This window comes from Giraffa tippelskirchi, chromosome 7 (genome assembly GCF_054371585.1).
Source record: "Giraffa tippelskirchi isolate mGirTip1 chromosome 7, T2T-mGirTip1v1.2.pri, whole genome shotgun sequence".
Classification (NCBI taxonomy): domain Eukaryota; kingdom Metazoa; phylum Chordata; class Mammalia; order Artiodactyla; family Giraffidae; genus Giraffa; species Giraffa tippelskirchi.
The window spans coordinates 139,808,047-139,830,582 of record NC_137281.1 but is presented as its reverse complement, the minus strand read 5'-3'; the positions used below and the strand labels follow the sequence as shown (position 1 = coordinate 139,830,582).

Sequence of the window (22,536 nt, the reverse complement as noted above, 5' to 3'; positions counted from 1 at the left end):
ACTGGACCATTAGCTTCCAGCATCGAGAATGCCAGTAGCTAAAGAATTGGGTCCTTAACTTTTAGTAGCTTATTTCTCTTGTTTCCCTCTAGGTTCCCCTTGACCACCATCCTGCCTCCCAACACTCCCTCCCTCCCCTTAGTAATCACTATTGGTAGTTTGGGCAGGTTAGTTTTTAGAGTGGCCAGTGGCTCAGCCCTCCATTTGGGAAGCATGTACCTTTCAAGGCTTCTCACATGAAGCAACAGGGTTGTGTTGCAGATATTGCAACACTCATCCCGGGTCTGTTCCTGGGGAAGACAGTTTGAGGTAACCAAGGTGATCTCCTGAAGGAAATACAAGGGACCAAAAGGAAAGAAAGAGCCCTAAGATAGCAGGCAGGGATCTGCCGACAGCTCACGCCGCTCACTGGCTGGGCTATCTGGGCTGCTGCCGATGAATGAAACATGGATGGCATTTGTCTTCTCAGCCCCAGAGAGCTCCAAGAGTGAAAGCCCTCCATATTCAGCTGTGGTGAGAGTCCCCAAAGCAGCAGAGGTGGAATGGATTTTGGATCTGAACGAGGAGGAAAATGAGCTAGTGCGGAGTGAATTTTACTATGAGCAGGTAATAGCGATAAAATGGATAGTCATTTGAGTTTCTCTATGCTGTGTGGTCTGGAGAAGGAAATAGCAGCCCACTCCAGTATTCTTGCCTGGAGAATCCCCACAGACAGAGGAGACTGGCGGGCTACAGTCCACAAGGTCGCCAAGAGTCAGACACGACTGATCAGCTGAAAACACACACACACATGATGTGTAGTCACATAGCAGGAAATGCAGAGTTGGGCAAACACAGGCTGGTCTTCACTTGCTCACAGTGTAATCACGTGGGAGCTAAGGCAAAGAAACCAGCTGAAAGCACAAAATGAGAAACAGCTTGAGAAATACACAAGAGGAAATCAGGAAAGCCTTCATGGCATTTAAGATGAGCTTTGGAAGTGCGGTAGGAGTTTGACAAGCAGAAGTTTGGGTGTCGTGAGGGGAGTGAGGATAGGGGAAGGACAAAGAGTTCCAAACTAGAACATTCAAGCAAAGACACAGTGTCCAAAATAGTTGGGGAGTTACAAGTGGTTTAATTTGGAGGAAACATGGGGTGTTAATAGAGGTAAGGTTGAAATGGGCTATTTATGTGTAGGGCCTTACACTCTGCAGTGAGATATATGTACTTGGTAGACATCAGGGGCCATGGAGTGTACCTTAGGAATATTAATTTAGCAGCACTGTGTCCAGTGGCTTGAAGCAGAGACCTCTCCAGCTAGCTAAGCAAGCAAGGCAACTGTTTGCAAACCAGCATTCAAGAGTACCTGAACTCCTAGTACACAAGAAAAGAAGGGCCCCTCTGGACATTCCCAAGAAGTAGGTGACACGTGGACACAGCTGCCTTCTTCCCAGTCAGGTTACAAAACCTAGCAGCCGGAGTACGAGTTAGAACTTCTGAAATGGGCCTAGTTCCACTTCTGCTTTTGCTAACTGTGTTTAGTTCCACTTCTGCTCTGTGGGAGTTTGGCTTCTTCGTCCTGAGTTTTTCAAGCTTCCTGGAATGGGTAGAATTCCTGCCTCCCCAGCTACATCTGAAGCCTGATCTGGCCCCTGAACTCACGGCATGCCTCTCTCCTCTTCCACTCGGGCCAGGCCCCCAGCGCCTCCCTGTGCATCGCCATCCTGAATCTGCACGAGGACAGCGTGGCCTGCGGCCACCAGCTGATCGAACACTGCTGCAGGCTGTCCCAGGAGCTCACCAACCCCGAGGTGGATGCGGGGCTGCTCACGGACATCATGAAGCAGCTGCTCTTCAGCGCCAAGATGATGTTTGTCAAGGCAGGCCAGAGCCAGGACCTAGCGCTTTGTGATAGGTAAGTGGAAGTGAGTCCCTGTTCTTTTACCTGGTGGTCACGAGACACGAGTTCGATCTCTGGGTCGAACTTCCCCTGGAGAAGGAAGTGGCAACCCGCTCCAGTATTCTGGCCTGGGAAATCCCATGGAGAGAGGAGCCTGGCAGGCTATATAGTCCATGGGGGTCACCAAAGAGTTGGACCCAGCTTAGCGACTAAACAACAGCACGTTTATCCAGCTTCTGTTTCTGATCCCAGTGTGAGTTTACACCTCCCCATCCTCTGACAAGACATGCCAAACTGTTTTGCATCCCATCTGACGCTGGCGAAATGCCGTCACCAGACCACAAGCCATCCTCCTCACCCTCCCGTGACAGTTCTTCTCTTTCCCTGAGGGGTCCTCAAGGAAGGTTCTCTAGCTATACCCAGTTTGAAAGAAAGACTGGCTAATTTGTGATTAAAATTAATTTACGAGAACACCTTTAGTCTCTGTGGAACTTTCTGGCTTTTAAAGAAAACGTGTCCTGGGACTTTCCTGGCGGTACAGTGGTTAAGACTCCGCACTTCCACCACAGAGGGTGCAGGTTCGATTCCTGGTTGGAGAACTAAGATCCTGCATGCTGCTCAGTGCAACCAAAAATTAAATTAAAAAAAAAAAAGACAAGGAAAATGTATCCTTAGCCTTAACCAAAACTCTACCTAGTCTTGACCTAATTCATACTGTGGCCTCAGGGAGTTGTGGATGACAGATCTTTGAAGCACACTGTGGACTAGTCTGTCCCTGCACCCCAGGGAGAAACGTGAGTCATAAAATAGAAGTCTCTATGGAAAAGGGAGGATTCTGCCCTAGGCCCCTGCACAACCTGCTCTGCCTCCATTAACCTAACAGTGAAAACTCCCAATTCCCAGCTTACCCACCCAAACGTGTGACTCATGTTGTGTGTTCTCAGCACTCAGTCCTACCCAGATTTCAGAGCAGAGAGCATAATTTTCTTTGACGTGTCAGTACTTCAGGCACTTGCCCAGAGTACTGGCCCGCACACTCACCAGATCATAGAGAGTGCAGTGACGCTCAGCTTCACCACTTCCTAGAGCTCTGTAACTTTAGATGACTCTGGGCCTCAGTTTCCTCCTCTGGAAAATGGGGATGATAATGATATTTATTACATATGGCTGTTATAAGGATAAAGTGTGAGTACTGCGTCCATATTAAGGGCTAAGAACTGAGCCTGTGTACTCCAAAAATGTCAGTTTTATTCTTATTAACAAAGACCTGAAGGTTGAGAAAGGCAGAAAGAAGTGGGACAGAAAGTGAAAGGAAATATATAGGGTTAATTTTACTCCTTGATCAAGACACAAAGGTTTCTGTATCTTCTTTCAAGTTGACAAAAAAAGAGGAATATGTTAAATACAGTTTTTTAAATAACCATGTAAAGAACCAAAACTATACCAGTTTATCACAAATGGGGGAGAAGAGAAGGAAAGAACAGAAACCATTCCATATAGCAAAAGGTAGAGTTAATGGCAAAAAATCTTGAGATGTCTAAATATTTCTCAAATATCAGAAATGTAAATGAGATAAAATCTTATTAAGAGAAAAAAGATACTCAGATTGGGGGGAGGCAGAACAAATTTAATAGGAAGTCCTAAACTTCCTTCAAAATCTAGTACAGTTGGAGGCAATATCCACTTTGGGCTAAGTGAGCAGAAATTAAGGAGGTCCTTGCTTTAGTAGGATTCTCATCCACCCCCAGGTGCCATGGGCTTCTTGGACACATAACAGCAGTGGTTTCAAATTGCGCATTCTTTCTGCCCAACCCTGGAGTCCTCATATTAGCTGCACTTGTGCCCAGTTGCTGACAACAGTAGATTCATCTCTCATGTATTGAGAACTCCTGGTTTGCAGAGTATTTTTCCACTGTTTTAAATACCTTCTTCCGGTACACAAATTGTTGTCATTCAGTTGCTAAGCTATGTCCAACTTTTTGCAACCACATGGACTGCAGCACGCCAGACTTCTCTGTCCTTCACTATCTCCCAGAGTTTGCTCAGACTCCTGTCCATTGAGTCGATGATGCCATCCAACCATCTCCTCTTCTGTCACCCCCTTCTCTTGCCTTCAATCTTTCCCAGCACCAGGGTCTTTTCCAGTGAGTCGGCTCTTCACATCAGGTGGCCAAAGTATTGGAGCTTCAGCTTCAGTATCAGTCTTTCCAAGGAATATTGATTTCCTTTCAGATTGACTGGTTTGATCTCCTTGCAGTCCAAAGGACGCTCAAGAGTCTGTAGACAAATAATGTTTAAAAACAGAAACTCACACCACCTATTACACGTATCCAATACGTTGACACCAAACTTGCTTTTACACACTATACCGTCCCCTGCCTCACCCCCACTAGTTGAGACTCACTCATGTGCTGAATCCCTTTCCAGGGAAATCAGTGGACAAGTCAGGATCTGTGGAGGGGTTTTGACAGGATCTGATACAAGAGTCAAGAACCTTGAGTGTAGGCCTGTCTCAGGTGGGACCACACAGAATGATCCCAGACAGCTTTCTGGAGTCTGTCTTTAAAAGGTTTCTGCAATCACCAGATACCAGGAGTGAGATCAGAGGCAGCAGTCCTAGTAACCAGCATCCATCCTTGACCCAGAGAGAGGATGTCAAGTCCAGGGCACTAGAATCCAAGTGAAGGGCCAGGAGGCCCCTGCCCAGGAGCACCTCCAGAGGATGGTAGTACTGTGACCTCCGTACTGACTGGAGGTTCACACACCCTGATATAGTTTGTATGTGCTCTCCCAAACAGGCTTCCAGAGAACCAAAAAGCGATGGATAGCCTGTGAGCTCCTAACATTCAATGTAAAGGCCTTGCCTCAAATAGACCTGAGTGTCCCGGAGCGTCCCTACTCCACATATTGATAGGTAACATTTAATGAGTTCCTGAAAGCTTTTCTGGTGGGCTTCCCTGGTGGCTCAGATGGTAGAGAATCTGCCTGCAGTGCAGGAGACCTGGGTTTGATCCCTGGGTTGGGAAGATCCCCTGGAGAAGGAAATGGCAACCCACTCCAGTATTCTTGCCTGGAGAATTCTGTGGACAGAAAAACCTGGCAGGCTACAGTCCATGGGGTCACAAAGAGTTGGACACAACTGATCGACTAACACTACATCTACCGCAATCTACTGCAAAGCTCCAGATACCATCCTAAGCTCTTTTCCTTCAGTTATTTCATTTTATCCTTAAAACTCCCTGTTATAGCCATTTCACAGATGAGTACATTGAGGCAGAGAAAGGTTAACTAACTTGCCCAAGATCATAGAGCCACCAAGTGATAGAGTTGAGAATCAGAAAGTCTGACTCCAGAGCCTATTCGCCCATGTACCTCCCAATTCTCATGATCCCATTTCACATTAAAAATGAAATAGGAAACCTTTAGGCAGCACCTGTTCCCTGGAGAACCCTTGGGAGCCTGACTGCCATGCCCTTTTCCTCCCGGTAGCTACATCAGCAAGGTCGATGTGCTGAATATTTTAGTTGCTGCCGCCTATCGCCACGTGCCATCTCTGGATCAGATCTTGCAACCGGCTGCGGTAACCAGGCTCAGGAACCAGCTCTTGGAAGCTGAGTACTACCAACTGGGTGTTGAGGTGAGGCACAGAACTGTTGTCTGCCCCAACGAGTTACTTCCTCCCCTTTTCCTTGGCCACGGAGACTGTCTAGGGCATGATCAGTTTGCCATGTGGGAGTCATGGCAGGTGGGGTAGGGTGGGGTGGGGGAGATGATTGACAACAAGGGGATAGAATCAGTCTTTGGGACCCTCAGGCCTGGCTGCAAGTCCTTTTCCCTAAAAGGAGCAATTTTTCCTCCAGGTCTCCACAAAGACTGGCCTTGATACCACCGGGGCATGGCACGCTTGGGGCATGGCCTGCCTCAAAGCTGGGAACCTTACTGCCGCACGGGAGAAGTTCAGCCGCTGCCTGAAGCCCCCTTTCGACCTCAATCAGCTGAGTCACGGCTCAAGACTGGTACAGGAGGTGGTCGAGTACCTGGAGTCCACAGCGAGGCCACTCCTGTCTGTGGTAAGAGCGCAGCAGGCAGAGGCTGGGCTCAGGGCAATGGCGAGGCCCCGGAGCAGTAACAGCCTGGGGAGATCAGCTTCCATCCCACTGACAATGCAGCCCTGGCCCAGAGCTGTCCAGTTTGGATTTCCTTCTCTCCAGTATCAGTGGTTCCTTTTCCAAGAAAGGCACCTAGTTGTGTCCTACTCTTTGTGACCCACCTGCTGCACGCCAGGCTTCCCTGTCCCTCACCATCTATGTGATTAGATAAGTCATAAAGAATCAAATATCCAACAACAAAAAAATAAAAAAGAATTATTTTAAAGACTTGAAAATCACATATAATTCCATATCCAGACTTAAGCCGTATTTAGATTTTGGTGACTTTTCTTTGTTATGTTTTTGAATTAAGTTGCTGCTGTACAGTATATAGGGTTCCACAGGTGGCGCTAGTGGTAAAGAACCTGCCTGCCAATGCAGGAGATGCGGGTTCAATCCCTGGGTCAGGAAGATCCCCTGGAGGAGGGCACGGCAAGCCACTCAAGTATTCTTGCCTGCAGAATCCCCATGGACAGAGGAGTCTGGCGGGCTACAGTCCATAGGGTCGCAGAGTCAGACACAACCGAAGTGACTTAGGACGGCATGGCATACGGTTTATAATGTATAGAATTTTATATTCTGCCTGTTTTCTACCCTTAAAACTATACGAGAGAGCATTTTTCCATATTGTTAAGCGTTTTTTGAAAGCAGTGTTTCCAGAGGCTGCTGAGAACTCGCTGGGTCCCTTGTTCCCTCTCACTCTGTCCTCTCTTGGCAGCCAGATGATGATTTCTTGGCCACCTTGAAAGAGCTGGAAGCAACCCTCCGAACCCAGAGCCTCTCTCTGGAAGTGATTCCTGAAGGGAAGATCCTGAACAACACCTACTACCAAGAATGCCTCTTCTACCTGCATAACTACAGCACCCACCTGGCCATCATCAGCTTCTACGTGAGGCACAGCTGCCTGCGGGAAGCCCTGCTGCACCTGCTCCACAAGGTGGGACCCGCAGACATGGCTCTCACTTGGCAGTGCCTGCCTTACCCACCTGGCTTGGCCTACCCAGCTTTCAGGGGGCCGATAACCCCCCTTAACATTACCCCAGGGTTCAGCTGTAGGATCATCTCGGGCAGAGTCAAGTCCAAATGGCAAATTCTAGGGATTTTCCTGGTGGTCCAGTGGCTGGGACTCTGCACTTTCACTGCTGAGGACTCAGGTTCAATCCTTGGTCAGGGAACTAGGATCCTGTAAGTTGTGTGGCGCGACCGAAAAAAAAAAAACAACAAATGGCAAATTCTGTCTACACAAGTCATGTTTTGATGAGCATGCAAAAGCCTTAACCTGGATCCCAGATTGCCCTTCTCACTGGCAATGACAAATTTCATCCCTTCTCCCAGAACATACAGCAGAACTAAATAATAGCTGAGAATGTGAGCTCTGGAATGAGATGCTTGGTATGAGTGGTATGACCTTGGGCAAATTGCTTAACTTCTCTCTGTTTCCACACACTTCCCACCTGCCCTGGACTATGTCCTGCTGCTGACCCAACTGCACGTCCACTCAGAGTTGTCACCACAAAGGCCAGGAAGCACCCTAAGACACAGATCCTAAGTTTGGGCCCCAGGCATCTCACGGGAGGAGAGTATGCTCTCCTTTCTTCCTCTGACGTCCTCTGCTCTCCTCACGCAGGAGACAAAGGCACCTTTGAAGAGTGTTATTTCCTTGGAGCCATTGTTAAGCCAAGTCAAAACTCCATTTCACCATGACTCTTTGGCCTTCTCTTTTTTATCTGAAGGTCCCATGAAGTTTTTCTGAGGAAACACTGATTCATACCAAATTTCATATAAAATTAAAGTGAAACATGAGTTTTACTTTAATTTTAGTCTGCTGCCCTCATCCAAAAGGGTAGCCAATGAAAGTTTACAAATAGACATACCTTCTCGGATGTCTCCAAGTGATTCAGCAGTACAGAGTCCTGGTAACCCCACCCCTACAGGATATTGGAGACGCAGGTTTGATCTCTGGGTCAGGAAGATCCCCTGGAGAAGGAAATGGCAACCCACTCCAGTATTCTTGCCTGAAAAATCCCATGGACAGAGGAGCCTGGCAGTTTACAGTCCATGGGATCGCAAAGAGTCGGACACGAATGAGCACACACACACAGGACAGCAAAAGGGAAATGTTTTCACTACTGCCTTAGCTACTGTGTCTTAACCCGGTGTCAAGAATATTGTAAAAGTTATATTATTTGGTCTTCAATTGCTAATTGTTTCTGTTTACTCAGTTTCCAAATGAGTTTTGAGACAAAGCTGCTTTACCTCACCCAGTTCTGTTTCTTCTGATGACCAGTCCAGAAAGTTAAGCTGCTTACTTACTTATCTTGGTAAAAGCTGACGACAGCATTGCCCCTGCTTTACATTAGTCAGAGCTAGGAAAGAAGCCTTCTTTCTGTCTCCTGTAATCACAACTACCCTTGAAGTGGACTATCTTACGTTCTCAAGCAGGTGGAGAACAACAGGAAAAAAAAAAAAAAATTGTGAAAACTACAACTGAATGCCTAGAGCATGGAAGATGTTCATTCCCTGCCTTTCATCCCTTAGAGAGCTTTCTAAAGCATAGTACATGTTATTTATGTTATTCATAATTCATGTGATTCCTCTCTCTAAAAGGCCTTCGGTGGATCCCCATAGCTGTAAGATGAAGTCCACATTCTTTAGCATGAATGCAGAACACAATAGGATCAGGTCCCCTTATTTCTCCAGTTTATTTTCACCACAAATCCTATCTATGGTCTGTATTCCATATTTGCCAGATTGCTTAAAATTTCCTAATTGTACCATGCCCTTTCTTACCTCCAGGAGTCTGCATTGCTGTTTCCTCTCCCTAGGATGCCCTGCCCCTCCTTGTTTTCTTGGAGAACTCCTGTTTGTCCTTCTAGACCCTCTCTGTTGAGCATTCACCTCTTCCTATATACCACCACTGTGCCTAGAACCTAGGTTTCTTATTGCTTTTATCCCAGTGGATTGCAGCTCTTTCTTTACACTTGTGTCTTCCCATCTGGACCGAGAAGGCCCTTACTTACCTTACCTGCTATCTTCAGGCACCTGTCCTAGTGCCTAGTTATGAATGAATGAGTGGATGAAATGAAAGTTCTTAAGGGGTTGCTCTTCTGAGATACTCTACCTTTCCAGTGCAGCTGATCTCCCTACTTCTTAAAGTGTGTCCTACAACTTTTAGGTTAGGTCTGAGTTTTCAGGAAGAGCCAAAATTGGGAAAGAAGCCACTCACCCACTGTGGATATTCTAAAGCCCAGATCCTCTCCACTTCTAAACAACTTGTGCCCAGTGCTTCAAGGCCAGCATGGCTGTACTGCCATGAGTTTATAGCTATCCTTCACTTCCCATCACTTACTCATAATCTAAAGTCTAAATGGCCAAACGATTTTCTTTTCTATGACTATGCAATGGGGGTATGATTCAGGGTTTCTGAACCACAGATGAACTTCAGAAGTAAGTAGATTAGTGTGTGTGTATACTTTCCTGATGAGATCCATGATATTTATCATTTATTCATTCACCCAAAAAATAGTTATTAAATAGCTGAGGACTATTCTAGGCACCAGAAATATAACAGTGAAGAAAAAAAAAGGCGAACAAAAAAAAAGCTACTTTTATAAAACTTACATTATACTAGGGAGAGAGACAATAAACAAGATAAATAAAATATATAGTGTAGGTGACAAATAATAAGAATAAAGTAGGGGAGAGGAAAGAGGCGAATTGTACGATTGTAGACAGGATGTCTGGACAGGTGACATCTGAGTGAAGGCCTAAAGTAGGTGGGGAATGAACCATGCAGATTGTGGAGGAAGCACAGTCCAGGTGGAGGGAGTCACAGGGGCAAAGGCCAGGGTGGCTTAAGCAAAGCGAGCTGTGGAAAGGGTGGTAGCAGGTAAGGTCAGACACCTAATAGGGCCCAGATCAAATAGGGCCTTGCAGACATTATGAGGACCTGGGCTTTGTGCTGCATGAGAAGGAAACCCTGTGGATGATTTTGAGCAGAGAAATAACGTGATCTAACTTATGTTTTAACCAGATCACTTGAGTTGATTGACATTAGCCAAAAAAGAGGCAGGAGGTAAAAGAGGTAGACCAGGGAGGAAGCCATTGCGATCATTCAGGCAAGTGGTGCCCATGACCTGGACCAGGGTGGTACATGGAGGTGGTGAGAAGTGGTCAATTACATACAGATTCTGTATATGTTTGAGGTGGAGCCAATAGAGTTTGGTAATGACTTCTATGTTGCAAGGTAAGAAGAAGATGGTGAAGGCTTTTGGCCTGAACAAATAGAAGAACAAAATTGCCATCTGAGAAAGGGAAGACCGCAGAAAGAGCAGATAGGAGAAACAATCAGGAGTGCAGTTTTATATCAGTATGTATTGTTCTCTAGATACCCAAGAGGACTTTTTGGGTCGGCAGTTGAATATAATTTAGATATACAGTTCTGGAGTTCAGTAATAATAGACAGGCTAGAAATAGAGATTTAGACATAATCAGCAAAGAGCTACATTTAAAGCCCTGAGACTTATGAAATAAAAAAAAAGTGAGTAAAAAAGAAGAGGATCTCCCTAAGCCCTGGGGAGCTTAGGAGGAATCAACAAAAGAGATAGAGAAGGACTAGGCAACCCACTCCAGTGTTCTTGCCTGGAGAATCCCAGGGACGGAGGAGCCTGGTGGACTGCCGTCTCTGGGGTCACACAGAGTCAGACACGACTGAAGCGACTTAGCAGCAGCAGCAGCAGCCAGAGAAATAGAGTGAAAACCTGGCAAGGGAGGTATCCTGGGAGACAAAGACAGTTTTTCAGGGAGCAAGCCACCAGCTATCAGCAGCTGTTGACAGGATAGGTGGAAAATAAGGACTAAGAATTTTAGATTTAACAAAGTAGAGGTGTTCGGTGACCTAAGGGGCAGTTGCAGTGGAGTTGTAGGTATAAAAGCTGGATGAGAGTGAGTTCAAGAGACAATCACAGGAGAGGAATTAGAGACACGGAGTGTAGATAACTCTGTCAAGGAGCTCTTCTGTATAGAGAAGGAGAGACGCAGTCACTGAAGTGGGATTCTCAAAGGGATCCATCTGTGATGCACAGAAATGGTTAAGTAGCACCACTATAGGAGAATGATGAGGGATGTGAGTGGGAGGAAAGTCAGAATGGGTCCCAAGCAGTGCCAGAACCAGGCTCAAGACTGCTGACTTGTTGCTTTGCCCTGCTCCAGGAGAGTCCCCCAGAAGTCTTCATAGAAGGCATTTTCCAGCCAAGCTATAAAAGTGGGAAGCTACATGATTTAGAAAACCTCCTAGAATCTATTGACTCATCCTTGGAAAGCTGGGGAAAGTACTTGATTGCCGCCTGCCAACATTTACAGAAGAAGAACTACTACCACATCCTGTATGAGCTGCAGCAGTTTATGAAGGTAACAACAGCCCCATCCTGCCTGCTACCTCTGTCCCTGCAGCCTTGCCATGAGGTGGGTCTGCACAGGATGAGGGGACAAGACTGTCACTTGGCCCCTAGCCTTGCTCCTTGAGTCAGCAACAACAAATCCATGTTGCTCTGAGGCATTCTTATGTAATATCAGGATTTCCATTCTCATCCCAAAGAGGCAAACTTTAATCTTGTCAGTAATGGCATTCTTCAGAATTCAGGAAATATAAAGATTAAAAAGAAGAGGGATATGGTAGTTTCTAGATAAACATGGGGCGTGAATGCAGAATTTTAAGGAAGGGTGGAGAAGTATTTTTAGAGAATATAAATGAAAGCAGAGAGATCATGTTTCTTCTAGTCTGTGAGGGTGGCCAACACTCACAGAGACGTTGAATGATTCAATGCAGAGTGAAAGTGACAGCAAGTCGAATGGAGTATCCTAAATCTCCTTTTTAAAGATCTCTTTTGTGGTGGAATAATGTCCCACCCAAGAGTCCGGCCAGCTGCTTCCCCCATGGCTCAGCGGGTAAAGAATCCTCCTGCAGTGCAGGAGACACAGGTTCAATCCCTGGGGTGGAAAGATCCCTTGGAGGAGGAAATGGCAACCCACTCTAGTATTCTTGCCTGGAGAATCCCATGGATGGAGGAGCCTGGCAGGCTACAGTCCATGGATTCGCAAAGAGTAGGACACAACCCCACTCCAGTACCCTTGCCTGGAAAATCCCATGGATGGAGGAGCCTGGTAGGCTGCAGTCCATGGGGTTGCGAAGAGTCAGACACGACTGAGCAACTTCACTTTCCTTTTCCCTTTCATGCATTGGAGAAGGAAATGGCAACCCACTCCAGTGTTCTTGCCTGGAGAATCCCAGGGACGGGGAAGCCTGGTGGGCTGCCGTCTATGGGTCGCACAGAGTCGGACACGACTGAAGCGACTTAGCAGCAGCAGAGCGCAAGCACAGCCCACAAGGCTGCAGAAACAGCTGACTAGAACCCAGCCAGTCAGTTGACTTTTGGACCTCTTGGGCCTCTGAGGGAAGGGGTGCTGGCAACCAGACATCCTGGGTGGAATTCAGATCAGAATTCTCCCCACATCCCCACCCTCCAAATCTCCTTTCACCCGAACATTCATTTTCCTCTTCCAGGATCACGTGCGGGCCGCCATGACCTGTATCCGGTTCTTCACTCACAAAGCAAAGACGTACACGGAGCTGGGAGAGAAGCTCTCCTGGCTGCTGAAAGCCAAGGACCACCTGAAGATCTACCTCCAAGAAACCTCCCGGCGTAGCGGAAGGAAGAAAACCACCTTTTTCCGAAAGAAGATGACGGCATCCGATGTGTCAAGGTAGCTCAGGGTTCAGGGAGCCGTTGAGGCGGTGTAGAAGGGCTGGAACCAGGGTGACTGTTGGTGATGAAGCCGCCCTCACCCATCTCTGAACTCGTGGGAAGCAAACATATACACCTGACAGGAGTCATTCACAGATGATAGTGTCTGGGGTTAAGTCTCAAAAGTCTCCAGAGGAGCTTGGAGGAAAGGAGAGTGGGGGAGGGGTGGGGATTAGGCTCATCTGTGACAATCAGGCTAAACCCCTGCCCGGTGCAAGAGGCAAAAGAGGTCCTGGGTGATCCTTCATCTCCATCTTACGTCGCAGTACTCTCCTTCCTTGTGGAGCGTCAGGCGCACCGGCTCCTCGGCACCCTGAGTCCTTCCCTCCTCTCAGCCTTTATGCTGAGAACACAACCTCAGAAGTAAATACTCACTGCCACCGTTTTTTCCTTCAGAGTCCCAATCGCTAGATGCCTTGATGTGCTTGTTCCTTACCCACCTCTCCTCTAGCCTCTGAGGGCAGCATTCACGTCTGTTTCAACCTCTGTTGTTGTTAGCAGCATACAGCGCTCTGTAAACACTCGTCACCCATTTTTGTCCTGTCGTAACTTCTCAGAGGGCATTTTGGATCTCTTCCCTCCACACCCTTTCTCTTGCCCTTTCCGTTGCCATCCTGTTATGACTTCTCAGTCCCCCTTGGTCCTAGTTACCCCCAAGTTCCCTCCTGAGGCTAGACTGTGCATCACCTGTCCCCACAGACACATGAACACCCTTCAGCTGCAGATGGAAGTGACCAGGTTCTTGCATCGCTGCGAAAGTGCCGGGACCTCCCAAGTCACCGCCTCACCTCTGCCAACCCTGTTTGGAAATAACCACATGAAAATGGATGTTGCCTGCAAGGTATGCCTGATGTTTCAGACCCCTGGCAGGCTGTTCTCTTTCAGAATGCTCATCACACTTGACATCGTCTGATTATTTCAGTCATTTGTTGGATGGTTGCCTCCCCGATGGACTATGAAGAGCCCCAGAAGGCTGTGGCTCGAGTCCAGTTTGATGACTCTCACATCCCTCGTGCCTGTTCTCAGTAGAGTCTTCACGGATATTTGTTGAATAAATGAATGAACAAGGGCCTTGTTCTTGACTGAGGGGCTGCTCCAGTCATTATTACTTCCGTAAGCATGTTTCCCTCTCCTTTTCAGGTCATGCTAGGAGGGAAAAATGTAGAAGATGGTTTTGGAATCGCATTCCGTGTTCTGCAGGTATGACCGGATTACTCAGGATTATACGAGCGGGGATCAGCACATGAGCACAGTTCTGTGAGAGATTATTCCTCAGAAAATTTTTATCCCGGGGAAAGCAGATTTACACTACATCAAGGATGAAAGCAGCGAGGTGGTGTTACAAAACTGGGTCAAGTTCGAGACCAAAGGCCACTTGGACAAAAGCCAAGCAACTGGTGACAAGTTCATCAAAACTGTCAAATAAATACCTGAAACTGGGTCTAAGACAGTTCACCACAGCTGTCCTCCTTGCAGGGGAGCATGGCTGGAGGAGGTGATGTGGGGGAGAGTGGTCCTATTCAGCAGGAGGGCCCCCCTGGCAACAAGAGCCACCCCTCCATCCTTTATCTGCCCACGAGCCAGCTCGAGGCATACATTTTTTGTTGCTTGTGATAAGAGGACCCAGGTACAGATGTAGCAGTGGAGCAGAGGGTGGAGCAGAGTGCTAAGACCATGAGAAGCCAGACCACGCCTACTGCACAGCGACACAAAAGGCACCCAGAGGCCCCTCACTCTCCAGGCAGGCAGGGTCTTAATTAACACTGTGCACATCTCAAGGATCAAAGACAGCAAGCAATCCAATCTGACAGATCTCTTTTCTTCCCACCCATTTTCTGTATTGGACAGAGCTCTCCATACACAGATACCCATGTAGGCAGGCAGAGTGACAGCTCCTTTCAGACCCCAAGGCAACAAAGTATTTATCCAGTAGTTTCTAGATCATCAGTCTTTTGGTGAACTGGTCTGTCTCCTAACACCACAGCCTCTCTTTACAGAGCACCTGGTGTCCCGGGAAGCCAGTATCAGCCCCCGACATCCATTTTCCAAGAGAAAGTTGACTCGTTAGAGGGAGAATGAACTGGTCTCGGGCATTTGATTAGAATATCTTCAGGCAGTGACGCAGCAGCAAGTGAGATGTACCAGCGTAGATCTCAAAGTCCCAGTTTTCATGCTTGCTTCCCAAATGTCTGCTGAACTCCAAAAGAGGAACTTTCTGCTGGTTGTCTGCTTATGTGTGTTTCCTACTGGGACTGCAGTCAGTTTGGCGTGTCTGCCCCAAGCCCAGTGGGAGCTCTGTAAATGTCACCTTTCCCCAGCTGTGGAGTCCCTGCCTCCCTACCCTTGTCATCCTGCGTTCTGTTCCAGGACTTCCAGCTGGATGCCGCCTCTACCTACTGCAAGGCCGCCCGGCAGCTGGTGGAGAGAGAGAAGTACAGTGAGATCCGACAGCTGCTCAAGTGTGTCAGCGAGTCGGGCATGGCAGCCCAGAGCGACGGGGACACCGTCCTCCTCAACTGCGTGGAAGCGTTCAGGAGGATTCCCCCGCAGGTGCGCCCACCCCAGACTTCGGCTCTTCCATCTGTTTCAGTGTCTTCACGTCCCCCTCTTTATTTTTCTCTTCCCCATCATGTACCCAAAACTCTACAAGATCCCTCTGTCTTTCTGACCCTTCTGTAATAATGGTCTTACTCTAATCAACCCTTCCCTGGAAAGAAAATTCATGGTATATATCCAGAAGCCACCCCTCAGCATCCCGTTGTCTGATGTATTGACACCTGGAAGTGTCTGTGGACCAACGGAGTTGAGTTTCTCCCAGGGATTGTAGACGCGGTCAATGTGGGCCTGCAGGTGGCTTATCACCTGCAAAACTGTCCCCCGATGGCTTCTTTGTGGGATGAACAAAGACACATCATTCATGAAAGCCAAGGAAAAACTTTTTGTCTGATATTGATTCTCAGATTCTCAAGCTTAGTGTTATCATTAGATTTCCTCTGTTGGTCCTATAGCAGGAGTTGAGGTGTTTTTTTTTTTAATTTTGGCCACACTACGAGGCTTTTGGGATCTCATTTCCCCAACCAGTGATTGAACCCAGGCCCTCGGCAGTGAAAGCACCGAGTCCTAACCACTGGACCACCAGGGATTTCCCAGGAGTTGAGTTTAAAAGGAAAGATCAGGCAGGCATCCTCACCCAGAGTCAGAAGGGCTGGGCTGAGACAGAGTTGAGCCCCAGCTCCCATGCCGGGGGCCCCCTCTGTCACCCCCTCCGTCTCACGACTGCTGTGTCTCTGTCCCACACAGGAGCTGGAGGGCCTGATCCAGGCGATACACAGTGACGACAACAAGGTAAGCAGAGTTGTCTCCTCCCAGTAATGCTTGGGAACAGCCCTTTGGACTTGCCTTGTCACCTTCACCCCTCACTTGCTACGACAGTTCCATTCAACTCCTATCTCACCCTCTATTATCAGAGGTGAGGCGAGGACCCAGATAAGGGCGTAGAAGGGAGGGAACAGGTAGAGAACATGAGAAAGAACCCTGACCACGTGAGCCTTGGTCCTCTCTCTTCTGCACCCCCAAGATACACAGGCCTTTCCATTCTCCCCATTTTCCATGGAGGTTTTCTCTCCCATCCCTAGGAAATCCTCACTTGCAGATTGTCTCACTGAATAAGGTTCTCAGAGTGAACAAGCATCTCTTTATCCTAAGGAGCGAGGGTACCCTCTATGGTAGGGAAAAAACCCAGCCAACCCTTTGACCAACAATGCCTGTTAGTGCCTCAGTCTCCAGAACACGCCTTTCCCCTGAGGCCCGCGCCTGCTTCCTGTTGCGTAGGAAATGGGTGAACCTTGGTGAGGGTGCCAGGCAGAATAAAAGTTTTTCCCAGCTGCTCCAGTTTGTGGCTCACCACAGGCTCGATCCACCTTCCATTCAGGGGAAGGCCTGCAGGCCAGGAGAGGCATGAGAAAACCCAGCCAGCCCTCCCTGGCCACTAGCAGTGAAATCATCTGGCAGCTGAGTCCCTCGTGAAGAAAACTGGTATTAGCAAACAACTTCTCACACTACCACGTTGCTGCTCCCCATGGCGGTATTGCTGTTCCCTGAACTGAATTTCCAGGGCATGTTTCGTTTGAGGGTTTAGGGAGGATCTGTTCTTAACATTTCTTCATCTAGTTCTCCAAGATCCTGATGCGATCCTATGAAAAGGATGGAATTCTGACATCCCAAAATGTGAAAAATTCCTTTTCTAGAATCAGAATGAGAACCTGACAGCCAAGCCTGATAGCCAGGTTTCTTGATTCTCAGACTATGTGTGGTTCTTTTCTAAGCCTTCAGGGAGCCTCCTGCTCAGCAGGACAGAGGCTTTGTCCCTGGAAAAGATGGACCCTGAAATCTCTACCATCATTGTTACTTCTTCAGGTTTTTTCTTCTGTCAGTCGCTGTTCTAACACACTTAAGTGATCTAAGGCCACAAGATCTTGCTGTAAAACAGCTTCGTTCAGTTTTTATTCCAGACTTTCTGGAAAAATCCCCTTCTCTAGGTAGGGAGTTTTGCCTGTCAACTTGGTGATATTCTGTTCAATGTACACTGGTGCCAAGTGGAGCTGAAGGCCTGGATGAGAGCGAACGTCCCAGAGCAGCAGGTGGATTAACCAGACCAGAGCTCAGAATGTGCCAGGCATCTTGCAGCTGTAGATTATCTGTAATTGAGCTTAGAAAAGGAAGACTTTAGTGACTGAAGTAAGAAAAGAAGGTAGAGCTTTGAAACATGAAGGGAGTAGTCCTTTCCAAACACCAGAAGGACTGTCACAGCAAAAGGCAGCTGCTGGCCTGGAGGTCTGAGGCAGCTCACCAGGACCTTGCCATTCACTAGCCCGGAGCCCTGGCTAACCAGGGAGGTGCTGGTGTGGTCAGGGCAGGGAAGGAAGGAACTCTCATCTCCCTCACGCTAGGAACTCATGAGATGGAGTGTATCCAGAATGCAGGAAACTAGACTGCCTCTAATGCAAACAGCAAGTAAGGTCAGTCTGGCTGCTGCAGCTGCTGCTAAGTCACTTCAGTCATGTCCGACTCTGTGCGACCCCATAGATGGCAGCCCACCAGGCTCCCCCTTCCCTGGGATTCTCCAGGCAAGAACACTGGAGTGGGTTGCCATTTCCTTCTCCAATGCATGAAAGGGAAAAGTGAAAGGGAAGTCGCTCAGTTGTGTCCAACTCTTCGTGACCCCGTGGACTGCAGCCTACCAGGCTCCTCCATCCATGGGGTTTTCCAGGCAAGAGTACTGGAGTGGGGTGCCATTGCCTTCTCCGGGTCAACCTGGGGCCACCCCTTAATTAGACTTTTTCTAATTGTGTATCTGCGTTTCTTTCCCCCAAGCTTCCTGGTAGAAGATTTTTAATTCAGCAGGTCAAAGAAAATAGAGAAAGTGGCCCTGTGTGCCCATTGTAGGGGGCAGGTATGATGACTCATTCATTCATTCACTTCATGCATAATCATGGAACACCCACATGCCAGGCCCTGTGCTTGGCTCCAGGAATGGTTAGAAAAAGCAGACACTCTTCCTGTCCTCCTAGTCAAGGAGACAGACATCAATCAAATAATCACCCAAATAACTGCAAAAACCACAGTTTGTCAGCAGTGAGGCTCGGAGAAAGCTGGACAGCCCAGGAGAGTGAAGAGGGCCTTGAAGGGGATGGATAGAGGCCAGGCTCTGCCTGCCTGCCTTCTGCTTTTTAAAATTCTTGGCTTATTTATAATAACTTTTACACGGTACAGTAATACAGTGTAATAGCTTATTGTCCAGAATATTTAAAGAGTGACCATAACGTAATAGAAGGCATGAACTCAGTTATTGGTAGGTGAGAAGTGCCGTCTTGTCTCTCTTCACGCGGCCCTGTGTTTTTCTTGGTGACTTGTCAATGATGGTTTCCTTCCGGCTGTCTCTCAAACCCAATTGCCAGGTTCAGGCCTACCTGACATGCCGCAAGCTGCGTTCCGCCTACCTGATTGCCGTGAAGCAAGAGCACTCTCGGGCCGCGGTCCTAGTCGAGCAGGTGCAGCAGGCCGCCAAGAGCAGCGGGGATGCAGTGGTGCAAGACATCTGCTCCCAGTGGCTTCTGACAAGCCGCAGCCGGGGCGCCCATGGTTCGGCCTCCAGGAAGTGACCCAGGGCTGCAGGGCCTGACAGCTGTGGGGCAGGAGTGATGGGCACACTTCCAGCTCTTTCTTCCTGTGGGGCAGTACTTCCCTGGCTCCACCGCAGGTCAGAAAGAGCTGGAATTGGACCCAACCTGCCATCTTGAGCAAAGATAGGATCTTTCACGCAAGTGCCATGTTTCTGTAAAATTGTGGAGTCTGTGTGTGTGTGTGTCTGGAGATGGCCAGTTCTTTCTACCTCAGACTGAGTGTGTGTGTGTGTGTGTGTGTGTGTGTGTGTGTGTGTGCACGCTCTTCGCGCTCATGTTTACACCCAAGCATTTCTGAACAAACAAAGCTCTCCCCCACTGCAAAGAGGCACTTTACTTTCGACTTCTGCCTGTCTGAAAACCTTCCTGCGTTTTTGGTTCTTAACCCGGGCTCATCCTGTTTATACACAGTCCCCTTGGTGTGGAGACATTCCAGTAGCTTCTCGTGACTAGAAGAGTTTTTGACTGAGAATGATGGAGCTGCATCAGAAGGCTTGCCTCTTTTCCCCTCCTTCCTGTCCCCAGGTGCAGAGAATGGCTTTGGGGAAGGTGCTTCCTATAGTGTGAAACTGTTCTAAGCGTCTCTCCTCTCACAAGCACAAGAGTTACTGTGAGCCTTTGGAAGGTAGTCTGAACAAAAGGATCCTCGGGTGCTGGCTTCTGAAAGCTGTGGCTGCCTGGACACCTGACGGGGTCTGGAGCCCCAGACACGGGCAGGAGGGGCATCATCGTGTTCATCCACAGGGAGAGAAAGGGGAACCTCTCCAAACAGCATTGCAGGAGAGTTGTCTGCAAGCACAGAACTGGCTTTTGTCAATATTCCTGCTGCCAAGTAAGAGAACATGGCTTCCTCTTGGAGAGTCTGGGAGAGAAACAATAGCCAAGGTCCTGGGACCGAACGGCTAGACTTTGCCTGTTTGAGTTATAGTGCTATTTATGCCCCTTAAATTGGTTAGAAAATCGCTTCCTCTTCCCACCTGCTTCTCTTCAGTCTCTTCAGGACAAAAGGATGGACAGGCAGAGACCCAGGGTCATTGAGAAGGCAGTGCACTTCTTTGTCTTGACAGTGGGAGTCAAAGGTTCACTTTAAAGTTGGGCCTGAGGACAAGAGTCACACAAGGGGATGATGAAATAGGTCATGTCCAGTTGGTGAGCAACCAAATGAAGTGCTCCTTTATTTAATTAGTGTGGGCCTGTCTTCCCACTGAAGATGTGACAAGCTTTTGGAAAAGGTCTGCCCTAGTCTGTGATATGAACTTGCAAACAAAGGGTGTGAAGAGAGCTCCACAGCTGCAAGCCTCCCACCAGCCAGAGCTCAGCCTGTCAACTTCACAGGGGCTGCTGAGAGGAACGGGAGCTAGAAGCCCAAGTCAATATCTCTGGTGCTTAGAAACCCTGCGGATCTCCCTCTGAACCAGGTTTTTTAAATAGTGAACTAAACAACTGTAAGAGCATCGGTAGAAGTTCTGGTCCGCTGAGGGAGGGAAGAGATGGTAAAGAAAATACTAGACCCCTTTATGGGGAAGTCAGACAAGTGGCTTTTTCTTCAAGTCGTAGAATGCATCTGTCTCCCAGGAAACGTTCTTCCCTGGCATCTGCTTGCCCTTCCAAGTCTGCCCTTTTTGCACTGAACTTAAGCACTTTATATTAAATGAATTGCAAATCTTATAGCCATTAATTTGAGATGTTAAGACCAGATTTTCCTGACATTTTCCTCTAACTAATTGAACTATAAAATAGGCAACCATTGACTAGACTGACGTAATATGAGGCTAATGGCCTTTGGGCATCAGGCTGTGGTCTCCAGCAAAACAATTAACTAATGGGCAGATTGATGGGTTGAATGTTTGACTATAAGCAAATCACAATAAAATGTCTGTCCTACAAGTTCTTGGCTTCATGGCTCATTTGTGCTGTCTTGCTCTTATCCTTCCCTTCTTGCCTTGGGTTCTGTGTGGAGAGAAAAGGTGAGTGGGAAAGATGAAATGACCTTCAACTCTTGAACTTCTCAAAATGATTCCTGTTATAACTTCAGGCCTCTTGGGTTAAGATTTATCTCAAGTTTCCTAGGTGGCTCAGATGATAAAGAATCTGCCTGCAATGTGGGAGACCCAGGTTCGATCCCTGGGTTGGAAAGATCCCCTGGAGAAGGGCATGGCAACCCACTCCAGTATTCTTGCCTGGAGAATTCCAGGGACAGAGGAGTCTGGCAGACTACAGTCTGTGGAGTCGCAAGGAGTCAGACAAAACTGAAGCAAATAGGCACACCGAAAAAAGCTACTAGTGTACTCTCTACCACCAGGAATTTTGTTTTTTTTTCCTTCATTCAGAGTGGTGAGTAGAGGTAGGTTATACATTCATCAGGTAGAGAAGGCAAATGAAAAGTCCTTCCCATCCCTATCTCCTCAGCCCCATCCCCTCCCAGAGGCTACCTGTGTGACCAGTTTCTCGTGTATAGTTCCAGAACTCTTTTATGCATACAGAAGCAATAATGACTGAAGTATTCTGTGCTGAAGATATGCCATAATTATTTAACCAGTCTCTATTGATGGATAGTTTAGGTTGTTGCCATCTTTACCACAGCAGATTATGCTGCAGTGAATTATCTTGTCTAGAATACCCTGGGTCAAAGACTTCCTGGCAGTCCAGTGGTTAAGACTCCACACTTCCAATGCAGGAGGTGTGGGTTCTATCCCTGGTTGAGGAACTAGGATCCTGTATGCTGCATGGCATAGTCAAAAAATTTAAAAACCTCTGAACTAGAATACCCTGGGTCAGAGAATATGAGCATTTGATGAGTGTTGTCAGTCACCTTCCATAGAGCTCATGGTAATTACCTGTCCCACCAGCAGTGAAGGCAAGGGCCTGCTTTCCCACACCCCTACCTCAACACTTAGCAAACTTTGTAGATCTCTGCCAGTCTGAGAATGAAAAATGGAACTCTGAAATTTTTTTTCAAGCTGGTTTTTTTTTTTTTAATTCTACATATCTTTTTAATATCAACCAAACTGTGACTCTTTGAAACCAGGAGTCAGATCTTTGGGGAAAGTAGAATTCACACTGGGCTTGTTTTCTGGCCATCCTCTTACAGCACCTGTGTGCAGAATGACACTTGAGCCACGGACAGGAGCTTTGCTACCATTATCTCCTTTCCCCAGGAACATGATCTCATCCAATATTTCATTTAAGAAAATTAACCTCAAACACACAACAAACAAAAAGTAATGATGAAAGCCGACCTGAAAACCCCCTGTTTGGGATCTGGCACGAAGATGCTTCAAACAAAGGAAATTGGAACACCCAAAGTAAATCTAAGATAGAGGACCCAGACTATGTTTAGAAACCTGAGATGCTCCAAATTTACTGGGTATCTTTGGCTGGAGCTCTAAGTGAAGGAGATCAAATGCTCTCAGATTCTTCATACTCAAGCAACCAAGTAGCAACAGTCACCGTAACCCTGAGGGAAACGGCCTGTCTAGGTCATCATCCTCTCTTCTATAGTAATGATGTTAACTGACCCATCC

At 47.7% G+C, this 22,536-nt stretch overlaps 1 protein-coding gene across 3 annotated transcripts in view; it reads left to right on the top strand.

The window, feature by feature from the left end:
• ZFYVE26 (zinc finger FYVE-type containing 26) overlaps window positions 1-22,536 on the top strand; it is an 80,034-nt gene that overhangs the window by 47,004 nt on the left and 10,494 nt on the right. Inside the window, exons 31-43 of one of the 3 annotated variants that reach the window (XM_081513449.1) lie at window positions 470-606; window positions 1,674-1,894; window positions 5,369-5,516; window positions 5,740-5,949; window positions 6,746-6,964; window positions 11,239-11,436; window positions 12,590-12,789; window positions 13,530-13,671; window positions 13,971-14,030; window positions 15,198-15,380; window positions 16,131-16,175; window positions 18,788-18,880; window positions 19,538-20,899. In XM_081513449.1, the coding sequence (XP_081369575.1) occupies window positions 470-606; window positions 1,674-1,894; window positions 5,369-5,516; window positions 5,740-5,949; window positions 6,746-6,964; window positions 11,239-11,436; window positions 12,590-12,789; window positions 13,530-13,671; window positions 13,971-14,030; window positions 15,198-15,380; window positions 16,131-16,175; window positions 18,788-18,880; window positions 19,538-19,579 (1,898 nt within the window). In that variant the 3' untranslated portion in view covers window positions 19,580-20,899. Of the gene's footprint in view, window positions 1-469; window positions 607-1,673; window positions 1,895-5,368; window positions 5,517-5,739; window positions 5,950-6,745; window positions 6,965-11,238; window positions 11,437-12,589; window positions 12,790-13,529; window positions 13,672-13,970; window positions 14,031-15,197; window positions 15,381-16,130; window positions 16,176-18,787; window positions 19,090-19,423; window positions 20,900-22,536 lie in introns of those variants that run through there. The other 2 variants (XM_081513448.1, XM_081513450.1) reach the window with 2 other exon arrangements.